This window comes from Nannobrachium achirus (genome assembly GCF_963921795.1).
Source record: "Nannobrachium achirus genome assembly, chromosome: 3".
Lineage (NCBI taxonomy): Eukaryota > Metazoa > Chordata > Actinopteri > Myctophiformes > Myctophidae > Nannobrachium > Nannobrachium achirus.
In genome coordinates this window covers 43,134,801-43,158,308 of record NC_137812.1, presented here as the reverse complement: position 1 = coordinate 43,158,308, position 23,508 = coordinate 43,134,801, and the positions used below count along the sequence as shown (strand labels likewise).

The window sequence follows — 23,508 nt, the reverse complement described above, 5'->3', positions numbered from 1 at the left end:
ATCTGCTTCTCATCCATCATAGATCACAGTGTGATGTGCTGTTGCTGTGGCTTTCTGGGCAGGAGGTCTCTGGTAGACAGCAACAGTAGGGTTCATGTGTACAAGGATGAGACCAGGGTTCATGTGTACAAGGATGAGACCAGCTGTTAATGAGTTCAAGGATGAGGCCAATGAGGAGGCTTCCACCAGTTGTCTACTCCTGTATAGTCCTTCAAGCACAGATGGTGACAAAGCGGGGATGGGGACGTAGAGCTTATATGTAATTCTTTATTGCGATAAGATCATTTTATCGTGGTGAATTTCCGTTATCAGATCTCCACATTAGTTACTGTGCTCTTAGAATACCCTCTAAGAGCGCAGTAACAATCGTTAATATGGATTTTGGAGCTCTGACACAAGGACGCACAAGACAAGACACAGCATCTCTATCTTGCTTTAACTGGTGGTTGGTTCAAACAAAGAACATAAGGTTAGACTATTAAGTTGATATGTCAACATATCACAGATGCGATAGATGCAAGGTGTGATTCCTTCTAGGCCCAAATTGCCAGTTTCCCCGTCTCCTGAGAGCGTTATATGACATTATTAATGCTTCTAGTTCGTTGCACACTCTCACTTTTTCTCAGCAACTTACAGAATCCATCATTTAAAAAGCAATGGACCTATCTCAAGTGCTCAATTCTCTTAAAGAGAATTAGAGAAGACAATCTGATTGGTCTAATTTATGTTATCTTACAGTATGCCATAAACGTAATAACTATGTACTGTATAAGCATAAAAACTAGTATTTGCCAAAAACTAGTAATGGCCAATTCTGGCCTTCTGGCCAGTGATGTATATCGGACCAGTTACCCATATATGGAGACCCCTGGTACCCATATATGGAGATCCATGTACTGTATATGGAAATATGCTGTGAGAGCAGCCCAAACATGCTTACTCAGTTATTGTCTCCACCAGCCGAAGGCATGGGGGAGAGTATGTTTTCCTCTCCGTCCGTGCGTCCGTCCGTGCGTCCGTGCGTCCGTGCGTCCTCGCAGTTCGTGAGCGCCAAATCTCAGTCGCCGTTGGCCCGGTCACTGCCAAAGTGAGCACACACATTCCCTGGATGCCAATCTAGAACCTCTGCCCTAAATTTTTCAAATGGGCCTTTTTTTAGCGCCAACTAGTGGCCGATGTTTGCTAAACACATTTCTGTGCACTACTCTTACAGATTTTGTCCAAAAATCCTACAAATCGGTAGGCAATATCTCGACAGTCATGTGATCGACACGGATCTGTCCGATTTTGCATATTATTAAGATTGGCTTCCAAAGTTTGTGGGATTGAGCCGTTTTGAACAAAATGCCTCAAATCACAAACGCAATTAACATGAAATTGCGCACACACGTTCCCACTAGGCCGAGGAAGAAATGCCACTTAATTTTTTTTTAATCAGCCTCATGGTGGCGCTATAACAGCCCGATTTGTGGTTTTACCTATAACTCCACCGATCAGTTTCAAACTTTGTAAGCGCACTCCCTAGAGGCTAAGGATAAACCTTTGCCCTGCATTTTTCACATCAGCCTTTTATAGCGCCACCTTTGGGCCGACTTATGTGAAACACATTTTTGGATATTACTCCTTGAGATTTTATCCAAAAATCATGCAAATCGGTACACAGTATCTCTATAGTCATGTGATCAAGTCCGATCCGTCTGATATTTCATATTCCATCCTGATTGGCTAATATTAGCTTTCAAAGTTTGCAGGATTGCTCCGTTTTTGAACAAAATGCCTCAAATCATCAACGCAGCTTGCGATTACCGTGACATTTGCCATACATATTCCCACTAGGTCAAGGAACAAATGCTACCTTTTTAACATTGTCCTGTTATAGCGCCACCAGCAGGTAGACTTTAGCAAAACACATTTTTGTAACACAATGCTTGAAATCATGCATGCAGCGTCCGATTGCCATGAAAGATCTAAGGTGAAGAACATATGCCACCCTTTTTACATTGGCCTATTATACAGTAGCACCACCAGGACGCACGGCCTGGTGGAGACCTGTGCTCGGAAGAGCACTGCTTCTAGTTTGTTATGTGAAAGTCCTATGATGTCTATGACATCTGACATCATACCCTTTTATGCCCATACATGGAGATCCCTGTCTGTAGAACCAGCCACACAGATGGGCTGTCTTGGCCATATATGGATTCTGTTAGTGTGGTATGTGGCCGATATGGCCTCCATATATGGGCATTCCCATATGTCCTGTTAAATATGGCCTTAATATTGATGACATCAGGGAACTCCATATATGGGCATAAAAGGGATTATGTTAGTGTGCCATCACATTGAAGCCAGAGTGTGATGTCATAGTGGCAAACCCATTCTGTTAAGAGTGGTTCCCCTGACATCACAGCAAACTCATAGACCTGTGATGTCACAGTGATGTGCCAGGGGAATCACAGTGTCAGGCGTGGCTTACAGAAATACACGGATACGTGGACAAGATGTGCCGGTTTTCATTGTTAACTATGACCTGCGGTCGCAAATAAGCATCTAAGGACCAAGAACACTTGGTCCTTTAGGATATCTTATTTATTGAACAACTCAGCAGCAGAATCAAACACAGACGTTTCAGCCCACGGCCAGCGTGATTATTTCTAAAAGATAATGTTTCCTGTCAGAGCCATGCGATAAACGTGAACTGTAAACTATTCAACTGAAGGGTGCTCGCATTCTCTTTTCCAAAACAAAATACGCCCATTGTCATTACTAATTCGTGACTTAAACAACCTCTTTTTGCCCGGCTTTTCTGACCAGATAACTCGCCCTTTAACTGGTGAAATTTGAAGAGGACACACACACACCCCAAACCCAATTGCATTGCGTATTTTTCACCATGCACCGCTGTGTGCCTTAGATCGTCTAAATAAGGGCCCTCAGAGTTAACATTCAGGATTTTGCTGTATGAGTGTGTTTGTGTGAGGGGTGGAAGCAAGTTGTCCTGGTTTAGAAAGTTGTATTGTACCGCATTGATTTACTGTATGCGAAGGATAAAAAGCTCTTTTCTGGGAATAAAACACACACCCCCTTCTCTCTCTCACTCCCTCTCCCTCTCGCTCTCCCCCCGCCCTCCCCCCAACCACACAACACACACACACACACACACACACACACACACACACACACACACACACACACACACACACACACACACACACACACACACACACACACACACGCACACACACACACACGCTGTACATGCTGAATAGACTACTTCTATAAAGGCATTTCTAGGAGTTTGCTACGAGCAGCACAGTTCGAACAAAACTCCAGCTCTGTTTAGAGACCCAGAGAGAACATGATAAATCAGCATTCCGTTCTCCACCTCCTCCTCTTTTTTTCTGTCGCTCCCTCTGTTTCTATGAGTTTCCCCATTCTTTCTCTTTCCTCCACCCCCACCCCCCCACCCCCCCACCCCTCCTTCTCTCCTTATTTCTCTCTTAGCCTCTCTCTCTCTCTCTGTGTCATTCTCTTACACAAACACTTTAAATCCTAAGCGTTGATTTGCAAAACCGTGATGTCTCAGAAACACTTGGGATTTTATTCAATGTTTTGTTCGCGTAAGCATGCGTTCTGTATATGCACTGTCCTCATCCAGCTCCCTCTGTTTTCTCTTCTCCAACTCCTGCTGTTCCTTGCATTACTGTAAACTGCAGCTTCCTCCCTGCATCTCATGTATGTGTCTTCCTCTTCCACTCAGTGTGCGACTGTGCGTGTGTGTGTGTGTGTGTGTGTGTTTGTGCGCACGTGTCTGAGCGTATGAGCGTGTAAATAGTCCATGCTGTGCTGTAAATAGCTTGTGTCGCTCACAGTGAGCTGTGGCCCTCCAGGATGAATTAAGGACTCTGGTAACGTGTGTGTGTGTGTGTGTGTGTGTGTGTGTGTGTGTGTGTGTGTGTGTGTGTGTGTGTGTGTGTGTGTGTGTGTGTGTGTGTGTGTGTGTGTGTGTGTGTGTGTGTGTGTGTGTGTGTGTGTGTGTGTGTGTGTGTGTGTGTGTGTGTGTGTGTGTGTGTGTGTGTGTGTGAGATACCTGACTGGAATATTGGCATGCCAACTTCCTGCTGACTATAGTCTATAGTGACATGCTTTCTGTAAACCACACATGCACACAGAAACACACGTATGCTGATGCTCCAGGCAATCTTGCCAGGACCCAGTCAGTCTCGGTAATGAGATTCACACACACACACACACACACACACACACACACACACGCGCGCACGTGACCTTGAGAGTTTTGCTCCTTGATTTTGTTCCTTGATTATGTCCAAATACTCCTCCCTCCAGAAATACAGAGCAGTGTGTCATTGCGTTCCCTCCTTGTGTGTGTGTGTGTGTGTGTGTGTGTGTGTGTGTGTGTGTGTGTGTGTGTGTGTGTGTGTGTGTGTGTGTGTGTGTGGGTGTGTGTGTGTGTGTGTGTGAGTGTGTGTGTGTGTGCGCGCGCGCGTGCATGCTTGTGTGCGTGCATGTGTGTGTGTGAGGCCACAGCTCATCGTACAATGCTAAGGACGGACAATCAGTTGACCAGAATAGGCCCGTTAGGCATGATGTGGTTAATACATTTGTACAGGTGCCACATTGACTGTGTTCTGACTGTCTGCTGCATTGTCACTACAAACTTACCAAGTTAGTTCCTACACAGTAAAATCAGTCGTAGTGGTTTGTTTTTGTGTGTTATGGGTGTCTGTACCGGTATATGGTGTGTTGCTACGCTGTCCTTGTTCTATGTCTTATGTTTTACATCTGAGAGTGAACCAAGACAAATTCCTATCAACTATGTTGACATGGCAATAAAGTTATTGAATCTCAAATGTCTACTTTCTCTGAGTTACAAATGGTAATTGTGAGTTATAAAGGCAATCATAGCCAATCAGGAGGGAATATGGGAAATGGGATAGATCCATGTTGATGACATGACTTTAGAGATACTGTGTACCGCTTTGCGTGATTTTAGGGCTAAATCTGTAGGAGCAGTGTCCTAAAATGTGTTTTGCAAAAATCAGCCTCATGGTGGCACTAGAAGAGGCCATGTGAGAAATCAGGGCTGGAGGTTGTGGTTTGCCAGCCAAGGAGTGTGTGTGCAAAGTTTGGCAACAGTGCTGGAGATAAGAGTAGGGCCAAAAGTGTGACGTGACGTGACATGACGTGACGTGACGTGGCGTGACGTGACGTGACGTGACGGACAGACTGACAGACAGTGGAGCTTTTCATATTAACTTGCGACCTGACGGTCGCAACAAATATGAAACACAGATGCAAAACACAAATGTGAAATACAGGTGTGAACACAAAGAGACATTCATGGATTTTTATTTAAAACATTTTCCCCCCTGGACCCAGGGTATGGCAGCTGCATAACCCTGCCATACCCAATTGACGCCCCTGGTGCGTGTATTTCTGTGTCCTTTTGTGTGTGTGTGTGTGTGTGTGTCTGCATCTCATGTTGAAAGAATTGCCCTCACTGTCTGTGCGTGCGTGCGTGCGTGCGTGCGTGCGTGCGTGCGTGCGTGCGTGCGTGCGTGCGTGCGTGCGTGCGTGTGTGCGCGTGCGCATGCTTTCAGCCCATGGTTGAAGGACAGGGATAACAGATTTATGGCCGTTACCATGGGGAATTAATTAACATTCTTTCATAGGAGTGACCTTTAAACATTTAAGCCTCTCTCTCCTTCATCAATCTCCCTTTCTCACTCTGTCGCTCTCCTTCAATCTCTCCTCTCAGCCTCTCCTGTCTGTCTGTCTGTCTGTCGTTTTTGTAATTGACCTTATCTCACACATATGAGCCCAGGTACGTGCATAGAATGTTAGAGAGGCAGGGGCTGAAATTTCTAAAAGGGCTTTTTGGTGAAAATATCGAAAATAGCAGACCTCCAAGCTCACAACGCAGCGCAGCTTGGAGGTCGGCTATTTAGCATGATCTAGTCACTACTGGAGATGCAGCGTAACGTCATGGATTTCTACACAGAGAGGGCAATTCTTTCAACATGAGATGCTGCATTCAAGTTCAGGAGAATTTGGACATGGCAATTGGGCTTGCAAAGCTGGTGTCATACTGGGATGCCCCTCCCCCGGCAGCCATTTTGAGAGGGTCGGGGGATATATACTGGCTATAGTAGCAGGGCTTGAAGTTAACTTTTTGAGGCACAGTGTCATCTGGACAGTTTTTTTATTCTTTTTTTTTTTTTTTTACAAATAAATTGGCCCCCTCCTCTCCACAGTCCATCTGCATACAGCACAAAGCTGCAAGGAGCATCACAGAAAAAGTGAAACCAAAAGCCACAGCTATAGTAGCAGGGATTGACATTAACTTTTTGAGGCAGAGTGTCCTCTGGACAAGTACATTTCCCTTTCACTTGTCCAGGCACAAAAGTCACTTTGTTAATTTGCAATTTCACAGTATTTTGTATTTTATTTCTTTGGACAAATAAATAAGACCCCCTTGGCCCCCTCCACTCCACAGTCCATAGTCTATACAGCACAAAGCTGCTAGGAGCGTCACAGAAAAAGTGAAACCAAAAGCCACAAGTACATTTAAAAATGTTCCTTATAGCTACTACGCTTGCATTGAGGCTCAACTTTATTTTTTATTTGATTTTTTTGCGCTGCAGAAAGGCTCATAGACATTAGGCTTGGCCTGTTGTCCGGGACAACTATAAATCCTTATGAACAAGTTAATTAAACATGTACTTGACCCTGGGTGAAAAATGGGTTACAAAATCGTGGGATAAAGATTTAAGAGTAATTAAATATACTTGTGGCTTTTGGTTTCACTTTTTCTGTGATGCTCCTAGCAGGACTGTGGAGTGGAGGGGGCCAAGGAGGTCTTATTTATTTGTCCCAAAAAAAAGGGGGAAAAAAGTGACTGAAATGGCAAATTGACCAGTTACTTTTGTGCCTGGACAAGTGAATGGGAAATGTACTTGTCCAGATGACACTGTGCCTCAAAAAGTTAATGTCAAGCCCTGCTACTATAGCTAGTATATATCCCCCAACCCTCTCAAAATGGCTGCCGGGGGAGGGGCATCCCAGTATGACACCAGCTTTGCAAGCCCAATTCTCTTGAATGCTGCCTTCAGGTATGGCATGGAAAGAGGGCATTTGAACTTCTTTCACCATAGTAAAAACTGCATTCGTGGTCTGGAGAGGGCACTTTTTACAGACGAGTAAAAGGGCAGGGGCTCAAGCCCCCTTTGATGTCTGTGTGCATGTGCCTGCACACACATGTTAGCCCTCTGTCCACTTCTCTTTGTCATTCACTGTCTCTCCATTACCCATAGTCCCTTGTTCTCTCTCTCCTCTCTCCCCCTCTATATCTCTCTCCCTTTTCTCTCTCGCCTCTCCTGTCTTTCTCCTCTCCTCTCCTCTCTGGTTCTCTATTTGCCCCCCCCCCCCTCCCCCCCCTCCCACACTCTTTCTGTCTCTGTACTCTCAAGTTCTCACCATCAATCCCCTCTCCTTTCTCTCTAGTAAGCCCTGCCTGCATGATAGACACATGCAGATTGACAAAAATCTCTGCTCCCTCAATTGACAAGCACTGCAAGCAGTATGAAAGCTTGGAGTGAAATCCTTTTTAAGTGTGTGTGTGTGTGTGTGTGTGTGTGTGTGCGCGCGCATGTGTGTGCGTGAGTGAGAGAGAGATATGAAATCCTTACTGTCAGTCTGTGAGGATTGCTTACCTTAGCAGAACAAAGCCATCTCTGATCAGAATAAGCTCCCGTCTCTCTTTCTCCTTACATCCCTCATTCATTCCTCTCTCTCTCTCTCTTTCTGTGTGTCTGTCTCTCTCTCTCTGTCTGTCTGTCTGTCTGTCTCTCTCTCTCTGTCTGTCTGTCTGTCTGTCTGTCTGTCTGTCTGTCTGTCTGTCTGTCTGTCTGTCTCTCTCTCCCTGGTGGATCAGTCACCCTGAGTCACAGGCAGTGTTATTATGCTGACTCTATACTCTGCTGGTATAATTGAACAAATGCTCATTAGGCCGTAAAATGATTAGAAACTTTGCACTGAATGTTTTATTTAATTATTTCCCTCAGCCAACGGCTCCAACAGCTCGGTTTCTGTCTTGATCCTCTCTCTGCTCGTGGCCTCTTTTTCTCTCATTTTCATCCGTTGCCGTGTCTCTTATCTTCTCGGATTTTCCCACCGCTCCTTATTCAAACTGTCTACACACCCTCATGCACACTCCAGAAATTGCTGATCTACAAGCTCACAACATGTCACTAAAGCATACACCAGGCTTCATCATGCCTCTCTCACTTTTTTTCTTTTTTAATATCTGTTTTATTGACAGTAAATAGTTTTGTTTTTTTCCCCCCTTCTTTTTTCCCCATTCCCCCATTGTTCCATGCTGTCCTTGCCGAGTGCTCGGTTCTCCCAAGGCACTGCTTGGGGAGAAATAACCAACACGGCGTAAATGAAGTCCTTACTGTAGTCCTTATACATAGAAGACAACACTTACTCAATGGTATAGAGGTAGCACTTCTCGTTTAGAAAATAAAAATAAAACACACAGTAAAGAAAGTATTTACCTTAATGCTGTGGAGACACCGGGCGATGAACCAAAAGGAACCAAGTTCACATAGTGAACGACCAAAGGAGGGAGCACATTGTTAGTAGTATAAGTATAGGAGACCTAATATAAGCAGGAGGATCAATGGGGTTAAACAAAGTCTGCTTTGTTTATGTGTCTATGTGGATTATCCACTTACTCCAAATTTGGTAGAAACGTTCTAACTGAGTTCTAAGGAGGTAGGTTAGCTTTTCCATTTTGAAGATTTCCATAATTATCCCATGCCAGTCCCCCAATGTGGGCGAGTTTGTGGTTAGCCATCTCCTAGTTATTGATTTTTTGCTTGCCACCAAGAGCACCTGTAATAACCTTTTGTCTTTTGGCTGATTTATGCACTCCACATGCCCCAAGTACAAGGCTTCGAAGTTAAAGGGTATTTGGTAATTAAAAACTGAACACAGTGATTTATGGACATCTTTCCAGAAAACCTCCAACTTGGGGCACCCCCAAAAAATGTGGAAATGGTTGGCTCTTTGGACTGCACATTCTCGCCAGCATGGTCTAGTCACACCCTTGTATTTTTCCTGGTATGGGGTCCTAAAGAACCTGATCATATTTTTCCAGCTGTGCTCTCTCCAGTCCATGGAGCAAGTCGAGGACCACTGGAAGTCCCAGATCCTCTCCCACATCTCCTCTGATATCTCAATCCCAGCCTCCCTCTCCAATGTACAGAGTGTATTATTTGTGTTACCCAATGCAGTGTACAGCATGGAGACGGATTTACCGGGAACCGAAACAAGGGATGACTTTAGTATGTGGTAAAACTCCGATTCGACTGCTGAGAGATCTTTGTATCTCTGTATTTCGACCATATATAAAAATGAAATGTAGTTAGTAAGTCCCTTACCCCTCCAGGCTTCAAACCTTCTATTTGTCCTGTTTGGAGCAAAGTCAGTATCAAAAGCACACCATCTAGCCTCTCTCACTTTTACCATCAATAGCCACCTTCCACTGTTGTAAAGTAACTAAGTACATTTTGAGGCTTTGTAGATTGATTATTATTACAAAACATTCATTAACCACTTCAACTCTATATTGTACATTTCGGCAATCTGCTTCTGCTATTTTCTAAATATTTGTATACATTTGAAAACTTGAAATGGGACATTCTGCATAATGAGTACTTTTACATTTGGTACTTTAAGTACATTTTGATGCCAATACATTTGTACATTTACTCAAGTACATTTTGAATTCCGGACAGAGTATTTCTTTTGCAGTATTGAAACTTTTACTTAAGTAAAACAAGTAGTACTTTTCCCACCACTGCCACCTTCTCTTTCTCCAGCCTCTGGTCCTTTCATCCTCCTCTCATTCTCTTAACCTCTTCCATCCCTCCTCCCTCTCTCTTCCTCCCTCTCTCTCCTCCCCTAAACTCATCCTGCAGTTTATATCCAAATACTACTCTCAGTGCTGTTTCATTTCATCGCCTCGCAGTAAAATCCAGTTTGTTAACTCGTAAAACATAAAGATGGAACCATGAAATGGACAGGGTAATTGTTTTACACTGTCATAGAGTACAATTCTCCTGCCTTTATCTGTGCCCTCTTGACAGACTAGCATTATTATTACTCGGACAGTATCGGGTTTCCTCACTGCTTATTTCTTCACATAAAACGGATTGTTCCGGTCTTTGATCGTGATTTGCTGTGGCGTGTCCAAGGTAGTTGTAAAATGCTTTATGAATACACACCTGTGACTGCGTGTGTATTACTACCATAACAGTGTGTTCACAATATTCACCGTTCGGGACCTTCAGAATAGAGGGTAAATGTAAATGGTGCATTTATATAGCGCTTTTATCCAAAGCGCTTTACAGAGATTGTGCATTACATTCACCCATTCACGCACACATTCATACACCGGTGGCGGAGGAAACCATGCAAGGCACCAACCTACTCACCGAGAGCAATTAGGGGTTCAGAGTCTTGCCCAAGGACCCTTCGACATTAACTCAGGGGGAGCCCGGATTCGAACTGGGAACCCTTCGGGAACCCTTCGTGCTCTAATAACGGTTTCTCTACCCTGAGCTATGCCGCCCCCATGATGATGATGTCACATGCAGAGGGTATGCATGTGTGACATCATCATCATACCTGGAAGTTATGCAGGAACGCCTACTGAGTGGCAAAGAAATACTTCCTGGCCTTGACAGCCCATAAATCCAAACAGAAAAGTCCTATCTGATTGCATTAAACAACGTTAAATGACGTTAAACACACTTTGTCACTCACTTTCCCACTCGATTTACCATTCACTTTATGCATGCACATACTCTCTATAGCATTTCCTTGTGTGTGTAGGGCAGGCAGTCAAGGACTACTTCTTTGTAGAGATTATTCTTGTAGACTTGTCACACATCCCTTAGCTGTCCTAACATCACTGTAGTGTAAACCATGGCCTCCTGGGGCTTATTGCTTTAATGCTTTGAGTCTAGAAAGCACTTGAAAGGTGCAAGAAATAAAGCACAATTGATCAGTTGATTTTTTGGCATCTTGTGTTCTCTGGTAATATTCTTCTACTCCAGTGTCAGTCTGTCTATCTCTCTGTCTCTCTCTGTCTGTCGGTCTCTCTCTGTCTCTGTGTCTTTCTCCTGCCTATCCTACATGTTATCTCTTCATAGAGCTGTCTCAATAGATCTTACATGTTAATAATCATAATAATACCTGACATTTAGTGCTTTTCTAAGTACTCAAAGTCGATTTACGTACTGCATGTGTTTGTGTGCGTGCGTGCGTGCGGGTTAGGGTTAGGGTGTCTGTGTGGAAAGGGGGGGGGGTGTTGTCTCTTCATAGAGTGGTCTCGGTAAGTCCTACATGTTCTCTCTCCATAGACTGGTGCTGTCCTCAGTGTCAGACTACTTTGCAGCCATGTTCACCAGTGATGTACGAGAGGCCAAACAAGACGAGGTGAAGATGGAGGGAGTTGACCCTGAGGCACTGTGGTCGTTGGTGCAGTATGCATACACAGGTACAACCCTTCTTTACATCTCACTACATACAGTATGCATACACAGGTACAACCCTTCTCTACATCTCACTACATACAGTATGCATACACAGGTACAGCTATTCTCTACAGCAAATGTAAATGTAATATCGTCACTCTGTTGGGTGGAAACCTTGTAATGGCTTGTATGTCCCAAAAACAACTGGGGAAAAGAACCTGTGTTCCAATAGATCCAATGTAGTTATGTTTTTTGTCACTCTTGTTAATACTTTTAATGAGTTAAATGTTTATATTTATAATTTAATTATTACCCACTACCCACACACAGACACTTGTCATTATAGGCGAAAACCTTCTAAACATTCTTTAAATACCGATCTACAAGCTCACTAAGCATTGCATTGCGATGCATTGTGAGCCTGTACATTGGCACTGGCACACTGGCAAGGATAAAATAGGGCATTATCTTTTGAGAAAAACATAACAAGATTTAATATGGAGATATAAAGTTTCTGCCTGACAGCAATGATATGCTGTCTGGGGAGACCTTTAAAGTCACAAGTAGATTATAACAGCTGTCAGCTCATGAATGATGCTGATAGCGAAGATGGCAGTCAGCTTTGGGGGCAGCCGTCTCTTCTCTTCTCTTCTCTTCTCTTCTCTTCTCTTCTCTTCTCTTCTCTTCTCTTCTCTTCTCTTCTCTTCTCTTCTCTTCTCCTCTCCTCTCCTCTCCTCTCCTCTCCTCTCCCATCTATAAAATAAATGGTGATACTCTATACATACCAATCCCATTTAAATTGTCATTGATGGGATAATAACGTCAATTGGATTGAAAGGATTTCAATTTGAATGCAGCCCCAGCATTGGGATGAACCACCACAACACGCTTGTATAATAAGTCTCCCCTCTCTCTCTCTCTCTCTCTCTCTCTCTCTCTCTCTCTCTCTCTCTCTCTCTCTCTCTCTCTCTCTCTCTCTCTCTGTCCTCTCGTCCATCATCTACAGGTCGCTTGGAGTTGAGGGAGGACACCATCGAGTCTCTGCTGTCGGCCTCCTGTCTGCTGCAGCTGTCGGCGGTGGTGCAGGCCTGCTGCTCCTTCCTGATGAAGCAGCTCCACCCCTCCAACTGCCTGGGCATCCGCTCCTACGCAGACGCACAGGGCTGCAACGACCTGCAGAGGGCCGCCCACGACTACACCATGGTGGGTGGTGCGGCACACTACACTACAGTACTCTAGTGCAGTGGTTCTCAGCCTTTTCAGGCCGTGACCTCCAACATAATCTCATTTTAACTGGGGAACCCCCCACACACCCACACACCCTGACGAGCATTAAGAGTTGAGGCATTACATTTTGTATAACACGGTTCTATTGTGAAAATAGCAGATCTACATGCTCACAACGCCTCGCAAACGCGAGGCGTTGTGAGCATGTAGGTTGGCTATTTTCACAATTTCTGCCTCTAATACTTGACAATTTGGCCAATGTTTAATTTGTCATTTTAGAGGTATTAAAAAGTCCTTAAATTGTCACTTCTAGAAATGTGCAGATACCCTCTATACACTTAAACGTTATGCTGGTTTGTTTACTGTTGAGTTGCACATTAAGTTAACCAGTAAGACTCCCTAATCTGGAGATAAGCGACCGTCAGGTCGCATACACAAACTTTAGAAGGCAATCATAGCCAATCAGGAGGGAATATGGGAAATGGGACAGATCCATGTTGAGGAGATGACTTTAGAGATACTGTGTACCACTTTGCGTGATTTTAGCCCAAAATCCAAAAATCGGCCTCATGGTGCCGCTAGAAGATAACCTGACTGCGCCAGATGGTGGCAGTAGTGCGTACCGCCCTACTTTACCATCTGAGATCTCTCGGGGGGAGTTGATAACACTCGTAAAGTCCCGGGCCGGACGAATCAGCGGCAGCTACGGGCGGGCTCTGAGCCAATAGAGTCTGATTGCAGACCACGTGGAAACCCAGGAGGCGGATTCTGGGTGTAACGTCATGCAGACAGGCCAATATGAGTGGTTGGAGTTGGCACTCCCAGACTGTGATAGAGAGACGGCCCCATCCAATCACCTGCTAAAGAATTTGAAAAAATGACCCGCCCCTTACATCGAGTCTGCGCGAGCGATCCCAGATGATGGTAAGCAGAGCGGATACGCACTGCTGCCATCATCTGGTGCAGTCAGGTTAGCTAGAAGAGGGCCATGTGAGAAATCAGGGCTGGAGGTTGTGGTTTGCTAGCCAAGTAGTGTGTGTGCAACGTTTGGCATCGATAGGGGCAACGGTACCAGAGATAAGAGTAGGGCAAAAGTGTGACGTGACGTGACGGGCAGACGGAGGGACGGAGGGACGGAGGGACTGACGGAGGGACTGACGGAGGGACGGACAGCCGGTGGAGCTTTTTATAGTAACTTGCGACCTGGCGGGCGAAATCATCTGGGGACCCCCCAAAATAATTTGTGGACCCCCCCTGGGGTCCCGAACCACAGGTTGAGAACCACTGCTCTGGTACACTACAGTACAGTACAGCACAGCTGCCGCACTCCTTAGTTAGTTCCACAGCAGCCGCAATGAATGGCAGAGGTGCTACAGCAGAAGGCCACCACTGCAGTCACTGCTAGAGCCAAGCGTGGGATTGATCATTATGAAGTAGTAGTGGCTGGAAAATATGAAAAACCTGTGGCCATTCTACAAAGAAATGCTTACAGGAGAAGGACTGAAGCAAACTATGGGTGGAAACCTCATATTTCCAAAAATGTTACTTTTATATTTTTTAGCTTATAACAGCAAAAGTTGCTGATGTACAAGCTCAAGACACGTTTTGAGCTTGTAGATCTGCTATTTTTGTGTGAGGCAGTAGGGCATTCATTTAAGAAAAAAACATACAAAGTTTATATGTGGAGATAAGAGGTTTCTGCATGACAGCAACGTCACGCAAAGCATATTTTTTAAGCAAATCCTGCAGACACACTCGCAGACACACACACACACACACACACACACACACACACACACACACACACACACACACACACACGTTGTACTTGCATGGTGGTGTCACGTGCCGAAAATAGCTCGATCTACAAGCTCACACAATGCTTGCAGATCATTGCACTATTTGCGGCGCGCACCCCAGAATAAATCGTGCGTAACCATCTGTCCTCCTCGTCGTATTCATCAGCACCTCTGTTCTGTTCCTCCTCGCTCTATTTCCTCCATTTACATCCCTCTTTTTCTCCTCCCTCCCTCCCTTCCATCCATCCTCCCTCCCTCCCTCTGCGAGGCATTAGCCTCAGACGGGGCTCTCACTCCGTTTCTTTCCACCCTGATGTTTTCCACGGCCAACAAATTGGTTTCTCATTCTTGACGCACCACATACCATCACCATCATCATCACCGCCACCACTCTGGCTCCACGCAGCAGTGGCGTTGCCATGGTGACTGGGAAATAACCACTTCATCATTTCTATTATTCTCCACAATTTGTGTTGTTGTTGTTTGCATTCCGATTCTCTTTTACTTCCACCATCCTTCTGTTTTCCATCCTCTCTCTCTCTGTCTGTCTCTCTCACTTCCTCTCTCTCTTCATCTGTCCTCTCTTTTCTCTGTAGCTCTCTCTCTCTCTCTCTCTCTCTCTCTCTTTAAGAGGATTACCGTTGACTGTAATCTGGGGTAATTATATAGTTTAGGTGGCTTCATCTGGTAGTGACTGGCTCCCTCTGTCTGTAATTCACTTACAAACACAAACACACACACATGCACACACACACTCGCTCACACACACGCACAGGATTAATACAAATCCATGTAAATGCCATTCAGTGGACTGACTTGGTAGAGTCGTGTGCCTGGGCGAGGTTTTCCATTTGCAGTTAAAACTATGACTTACTTTCAGCCTTCCGAAAATGTTCTGCCTCCTGATGTCCGCTGTCCTGTGGGAGGGGGGAGGGGGGTTAAGCAGCAGTTATCAACCACTGGAGTAGCGTGTTGGTGTTTAGCTGCAGAAACATGCAGTATTTTGGTGTTTTAACTGTTTGGTAGACAGGGATGTTTTTGAGCAACGGAAACTGCAAAATACAGCGAGAGGGCAATGAGTTTCTGCAGGTTAACACCACCACACTAACCCAGTTACAGTATATAGTCACTGTCGGGCAGAAACCTTGTATCTCCAAGTTTCACATTTGTACGTTTTTTCGTAAAGCAAAGCCCTGCTTCATCACACAAGACTGTCGCACAAAACTAGTGAAAACAGCAGATCTACAAGCACACAACGCCTCGCGGTGCGAGGCGTTGTGTGCTTGTAGATCGTCTATTTTCACTAGTTTCAATCGTTTCTAAAATGATAAACACAAAACAAACGGTTTTGAACATACAAGGTTTCCACCCGACAACAACGATATAATATATAGATATAATATATAGATATAATATATTTCCTTTTGTTTATCCCTCACCCTCCATTCTCCCACTCCTCTCTAATGTCTCTCTCTCTCTCTCTCTCTCTCTCTCTCTCTCTCTCTCTCTCTCTCTCTCTCTCTCTCTCTCTCTCTCTCTGACATTCAATTAGGAGCACTTTCTGGATGTGGTCGGAGGCCAGGAGTTCCTGCTGCTCCCCATGGAGGAGATGGAGAGACTCCTCACCTCGGATGACATCAACGTTCCAGACGAGGAAACCGTGGTAACGGCACTGCTGAGCTGGGTCCTCCACGATGCTGCAGGCAGGAGCCCCCATCTGGCCTCCATGCTGGCTCACATCCGCATGCCACTGCTGCAAGCACAGGTCAGAGCAATGCACCTCTATTCTACATACCACTGCTGCATGCACAGGTTAGGAGAACCACACTATGCACATCTATTCTACATGCTACTTCTGCAAGCACAGGTTAGAGCAATGCACATCTACATGCCACTACTGCAATGTTTATATACTTTATACATACTGTATATACAGTTAATATGGGCAATACAAAAGTGATTCCCACGTAGGCCAGAGCCCACTTAATTGGCAAACTCTAAGATTGTAAAGGTAATATAATATTAATATTAAAAAGATTATTTAAAAATATATTCTTATGTTTTTTTCCATTGTGATATGGATAAATAGAGACTTAAAGTGTACTATGTTAGTACCTTATTCCTATAGCTCTACTCTTACCTGTAAATGTCCTGTGTTCCTGTCTTATTACTGTTGCATGCTATGACAACTGAATGTCCCATGGTGATCACTAAAGGTCACTAAAGTTATATCGGAGCACTTCGAGTGTGTTTTTGTTAAAATACTGTTTCACCAAAATAAACACTTAAAGTTTTACTATGTAACTTTTTTTATAAAACAAATCTTAAAATTGTCCTAACTGTTAAATCGCTAAAGTTTTAGAACACCCACTCCGTTATTTTCAGCTTCTGAAGCCTTCTCTTTATATGTTTTCTATGAGCCGTGAGGGGGGGAGAATTTCGCGCCATGATGACGTAATCTGCATCATCTGTATACGTTGTGTATACGTTGCCCAATCACATCGCCGATCATGCACACATGGTACACTACCGGCCAATCACAGCTTATCTGCCCTGGTCTTGAAGTGGGGTCGCCATATTTGTAGTCGCCGTGTGTCTCTTTACTCAAAAAGTAATCTCGCCTACCAGGCAGGGTGAAGTCGTCCGTTTCTCCGGAATGCCTGAACGCCCAGGAACCAGGGACCCCTCTAAAGATAGCTCTCGGCGTTGTGGAGGCAGACGCGGGGGTGTGAAGGTACGAAAAACGGGCGAAAGACGCGAACGCGACCGCGGTTTGCTATATGGCTACTGACCACTAGTTGAGAATCTTACACAGTATAGCTTTAATTATTGGAAATTTCTATAGGTTCCCAGCCGCACCAGTGGACTCTATCAAAGAAATAGTGTCCACAATTAACTCTTTGAATTGTCACTCAGAACGGATCATTCTTGGGGACTTTAATGTCAGCTGGCTTGCTCGCTCTTCTTCAAGTGATAAAAAAACTATTTGAAAATACACATTTAACTCAACTGATCACTGAGCCTACCAGAGTCACCGAAACAACATCGACTCTCTTAGATCTAATATTTGTTTCTCATCCAGATAGGATTATTAAATCTGGGGTACTTTCTGACTGCTTTAGCGATCATTCTGTAATTTTTTGTGTATGGAAGATAAAAATTCCCAGTCTTCCTCCAAAATTTATAAATATGAGACAATGTAAAAAATTAAATGTTGACAATTTCATTCAAGATGTTGTTTCTATTGACTGGGATAGGTTTCAGTTGATACCCTTTGTTGAAGATGCTTGGAGTTTTCTTTTGACTGAGTTCACTAAAGTTATTGATAAACATGCCCCTTGGAAATCTGTAAGAGTTAAGGGTAGACATCTACCTTGGGTCAGCTCTGAGTTAATAAATCAGTTTAAACGTAGAGATAAGGCTTGGGCAAAATATAGAGCTAGCAGAGATCAAGCGGACTGGGATGTTTATAAAAGATTGAGAAATGACTGTAAAACCCAAACAAGGAATGCTGAGGCGGATTATTACAGACAGGGTCTTGCTCAAGATTTTCAGAACCCGAAACGGTTCTGGAAAAGATTGAACAATATTCTGAGTCCCAAAAAAAGTTCTGTGACACAAATTCGTAGCAATGATGAGGTTGTCAATGACCCTGCGCTCATCTCGAATATGTTTAATCTCCATTTTGCTTCGGTCGGTAACATGTATTCCAATGAGTCACCTTACTTAAAAACATATGATAACAATCCTACTATTCCTGGGTCTTTTACATTTAGACCGATTCTACCCACTGAAATTTTACAAGTAATTGCTGACCTAAAAGATGGCTGTGCTGTTGGTCCTGATGGCTTAGATGCAAAATTTATAAAACTAGCAGCTCAGATACTCATTTATCCTCTAGCCGATTTGTTTAATTTGTCATTGTCTACTTGTCAGCTTCCATCAGTCTGGAAATGTGCAAGGGTCACTCCACTCCATAAGAGTGGTGACCCACTTGATGTTAATAACTATAGGCCAATATCTATTATTTGCTCTACTGCTAAAATATTCGAAAAATTAATTTTTAACCAACTATCTCAATATATAAATGACTCCAATATATTATCTCCATTTCAATCTGGCTTCCGTTCAAAATTTTCCACCACTACCGCACTCACAAAATTTACCAATGATGTATTCTCTTCTTTTGGCAATGGACAACTAACAGGTGCTATTTTTATTGACCTAACCAAGGCTTTTGATTTAGTTGACCATTATTTACTCCTAGATAAATTACATGCAATTGGTGTTTCTCAACAAGCTTTATTTTGGTTTAACAGTTATCTTCATAATCGCCGTCAATGTGTTTCTCTAAATCAAGTTCAGTCTGAATTTTTAGTGGTCGAAAAGGGGGTGCCTCAAGGTTCCATATTAGGTCCTTTACTTTTTACAATTTTTATTAATGATCTACCCAAAATAATGTCACTCTGTTCAATGCATCTGTTTGCAGATGACACGGTCATTCACTCATCTCACTCTGATTTAGCTCAGATACATAGAAATCTGCAGTCTGAATTTTACCTGGTCCAGGATTGGTTAACAAATAACAATCTCATACTGAATAAACAGAAGTCCTGTAGTATGCTGTTTGGCACTAGATACAACCTCAATCATTTACCCACTGATTTGTCAATTTGTTTTTCTGATCAGTCTCCTCTCAAATTGGTTGAGTCTTTCAAGTACCTGGGACTCTGGTTGGATTCTGAGCTTTCTTTCAAGCCTCACATTGAATCCATTCGAACTAAAATAAACATTAGTCTCAAAGTTATGTACAGATCAATCAATTGTTTTAGGTTTAAAATAAGAAAACGAATTGCCCAGCAGCTGTTATTACCAATACTGGACTATGGTGATGTAATTTACCAGAACACCTCTGAAACACATCTCCATTCTTTAACTGTAGCTTATAATAGTATTTGTAGATTTGTTTTGAGATGTCCTTATCTTACTCATCATTGTGTCATGTATGAATCATTGAACTGGTTATCACCACAGGCTAGGAGAACATTTCATTGGTTACTTTTTGTTTTCAAATGTTTTTATTTCGATTATCCGTCATACTTAAAACATTACTTACAACCATTTACTTCAACCTATTCTCTAAGACATACTCAACATCTTTTTTTCATAGTCCCCAGCATGTACAGAGAAATTGGGAGACGTGCCTTTAAGTTTAAAGCACCAGCTGACACCCTGCCCTTGTCCCTCAGAGCAATTTCTAATTTTAATTCATTCAAGTCTTCTTTGTTGGTCCATCTTACTTCTAGCTGCTCTTGTTTTTGATTCTTTTTGACTGTAATTATGCAAGTTATTTTTCTTTTCTCTTTCATGCTGATCTGTTATTTGTATGATCTGAACTCTGCAAAGTTTGGTTAATTTAATTTTTTCATGTTTTCATTTGAATATAATTTGTATTAATTTTTTACTAAGGATACTAGTATACTGTTGGAGTGCGGGGTATAGTGGGGGTTGAAATGTTGGAGGAGCCTATGTATGTTTTTGTTTTGTTGTTCTGTGTTGTTTATTGTTGTTGTTTGTTGTGCTATGAGCCGAGGACACCCTCGAAAACGAGTTGTTGCAACTCAATGGTTGATCCTCTATTGAAATTTCAAATAAATAAATAAAAAAAAAATCTTATCTTATATTATCTTATAATGTACATATGTACTGCACCCAACTTGTATTTCCCCCTTCCCTTTTCCCATCTCCCCTCTCTATAGTCCATCTGTCTCACTCACTGTCTCTCTATCTGTCCAACCTCTCAAGCAATTAGATGTACTGGAGGTGGCAAGCCTGACCAAGACCCCTGTGTGTATATGTGTGTGTGTGTGTGTGTGTGTGTGTGTGTGTGTGTGTGTGTGTGTGTGTGTGTGTGTGTGTGTGTGTGTGTGTGTGTGTGTGTGTGTGTGTGTGTGTGTGTGTGTGTGTGCGTGCGTGCGCGTTTTTCTCCCTTGCTCCCTCTGTCAAACACACGTTTCTAGAAGACCTGCTAATGAACAGTTTAATGTGAGGCAGAGCCTTAATTAATGCGTAAGACGGTGGTCTTTCTCGCAGTCTCGCGCGCACACACCCTTTTTTATTCCCTTTATTAATTCACTTTTGATTCACTGCAATTAAAGTATCTATTCTCCTCAGCTCTCTTCTGTCTTTGTCCTTGCTCTCTGCAAGGCCCGTGCCATGGCTGTCTGTCTTAAATCCTTTAAGATATATGGCTTTGGGCAGGCATAAAAGACACGGTAAGAGGCTGTTAAATAGAACTGTAATGGCAGGGAAGGAGAACAAAGGAGCAGAGAGAGAGAGAGAGAGAGATGGAGAGAGAGAGAGAAAGAGAGAGAGAGAGAGAGAGAGAGAGAGAGAGAGAGAGAGAGAGAGAGAGAGAGAGAGAGAGAGGACTGGGGCAGAGGTCCATAGTGATCATTTCCCAGCATGCTGACAATCGAACGAGCCGTGTTGCTGTCTACACCAATAAAACAACAACCAATCAATAATCACCACCAGCCAATGAATGAAACTTTCATGGAATCGAACATAGCAGGTGTCCCCCATCTCACACCCACAAACATGCATGCATGGGCGGCTTGGGCGCTCGCTCGCACGCACACACGCACGCACGCACGCACGCACGCACGCATGCACGCACGCACGCACGCACGCACGCACACACACAGTGTTTTAGAAAACGTTTTTGGCGCATTGCATTGACTTACTTTCGTTACATATCCCCTTGTCCTAACCATAAAAGATGCATGCCTACTGTTCCTCGTACCTTAAACGTATGACACGGCAGTAAACTCAAAATGACAGCAGCGTGGGGACAGCATGTCGGAGGACAAAATTGGTCTGTCCTCACTTAGACATGCTGTCCTCCAGTCCATTGATTTGATGTCCAAGATCTGTCTGAATATGTGGTCTGTGTCAGGAGACAGACCATGCACATGGATGTGTGCACGGATGTGTGCACGCCACGCACACACACAGCCCCTACAACCCGCTGGTCCCCTCTTGGTCACAGGCCGAGTCTTGTGTGAGGAGACTCCACAGGCCATAAATCAAACAGATTTACAGGGTGGGTATGGAGGGGTAGTGGCTGTGGGTGGGGGGCCATAAAAAGTCAAGATGGAGTGGGCAGGTGAGAGCTACATATCTCAGAGCTGCGGTGAGAAATGGAGGGGTGTGTGTGTGTGTCTGTGTGAAATAGGCCATGAGGAAGAGGTTGTGAGTAGGGACTGTGTGTGTGTGTGTGTGTGTGTGTGTGTGTGTGTGTGTGTGTGTGTGTGTGTGTGTGTGTGTGTGTGTGTGTGTGTGTGTGTGTGTTGTGGTAGGACAGAAAATTAGGTGGGCAGTGCTGCACCCACCTGGTGTGCGATGGGTGGGGGGTGACGGGGAGGTCGGGAAGATTCCTTCTTATCATCCTTTTACACATTCCCTTCCCTCACAGTATGACGGATAAGTACCACAGGAGAGGACACACACACACACACACACACACACACACACACACACACACACACACACACACACACACACACACACACACACACACACACACACACACACTGCTGTTTGTAAGTCTCCCATGCTGTCTGTATTCTCTCTCTCACCCACACCAGTGAATACAGCAGTCCGTTGTTGGGTCCCCAGGCGATAGGCTAGTGTAGGCTCACCCTGGTGTCTGTAAGCTGCTTATCCATTTGCCATGCAAGATTTTCTCATCTTGCCTGTGAACAACAATTTCATATTCCACTCCACACAGCTGAAACTGCAACAGAAAAATCTAACCGGCGTCCCTATTCTGGGCATGTCATGAATAGACAAACATTCGATGAATTTAGGCAAACATTCGATTAAAGTAGCCGATGTAGCCTACATGCTCTCAACGTGTGGAATGCGTTGTTGTGAGCTTGTAGGCCTGCTATTTTCACTACTTGATGTACAACCTCCTATCGCCATATTCAACTTTTTATATTTTCCGTAAATTAATGCTCTACTTTGTCGCTCAAAATTAGCTTAAAGGGGAAGACCACCCATTTTCAATACCGGTAGTTCAATAACTACCGGTATGTCATTAATATACCTTAGAGGAGTTGTGTGGAAATAGAAAAAAAGTCCCCCCCCCCCTTCTGTGTTGCCTAGAACTGGAGGATTGATTTTGGGGTTTGTATTGTAAAGTACAACTTGGTGACATCACACCGTTGTACTTTACAATACAAATACAAACCCTAAAATCAATCCTCCAGTTCTAGGCAACACAGAAGGGTGGGAACTTTTTTCTATTTCCTCACAATTCCTCTAAGTTATATTATTGACATAGTTCAATATTGAAAATGGGTGGTCTTCCCCTTTAAGTAGCCATACTAGCCAATCCACAGTACAAGCTCACATCGTGTTGCACTGCACTATTTCTGAAACATTATAAATATTGAACTAATGAAAAGTATTAACAAGATCTTGTGACTAAATAATAACTACATTCGATCCATTAGAACACAGGTTCTTTCTTCCTGAAAAGTAACAGTTTTGTACATACTGTACAAGGTTTCCGCCCGACAGCGACAATATCAGATGTAAGTAAGACTTTTAAGTGGTTAATGCTGGCTGTTTAGTTTCTGTGTAATAATGGTGGGAAGCCAGGACAGCAGGGAAGGAAGAATTGATTGACGTGTTTTCACGTCAATCACAAATGTTGATGGAATAGAATCCATTAGCGGTTAGCGCTCTCATTGCACCCTCACAAAGCAGTCCTTCCTCACTGGCCCTGTGAGCATCGGTCCAACTCCCAACGGAGATGGCACCTTACCCCTACAGTAGACTTCCAATCCTGGTTCTTCAGCATGAAACAAAGCCTCAAGCCGTCACGCTCAACACTGCCCTGTTGTCTT

The 23,508-nt window shown here is 43.8% G+C and overlaps 1 protein-coding gene across 2 annotated transcripts in view; it reads left to right on the top strand.

The window, feature by feature from the left end:
* The window catches only part of klhl5 (kelch-like family member 5), a gene marked incomplete at its 5' end in the record, with an annotated part of 54,507 nt that overhangs the window by 17,492 nt on the left and 13,507 nt on the right, over positions 1–23,508 (top strand). The window contains 3 exons of one of the 2 annotated variants that reach the window (XM_080721179.1): positions 11,451–11,587; positions 12,571–12,767; positions 16,143–16,355. In XM_080721179.1, coding sequence (XP_080577305.1) covers positions 11,451–11,587; positions 12,571–12,767; positions 16,143–16,355 — 547 coding nt within the window. Of the gene's footprint in view, positions 1–11,450; positions 11,588–12,570; positions 12,795–16,142; positions 16,356–23,508 lie in introns of both variants that reach the window. The other variant, XM_080721180.1, reaches the window with a different exon arrangement.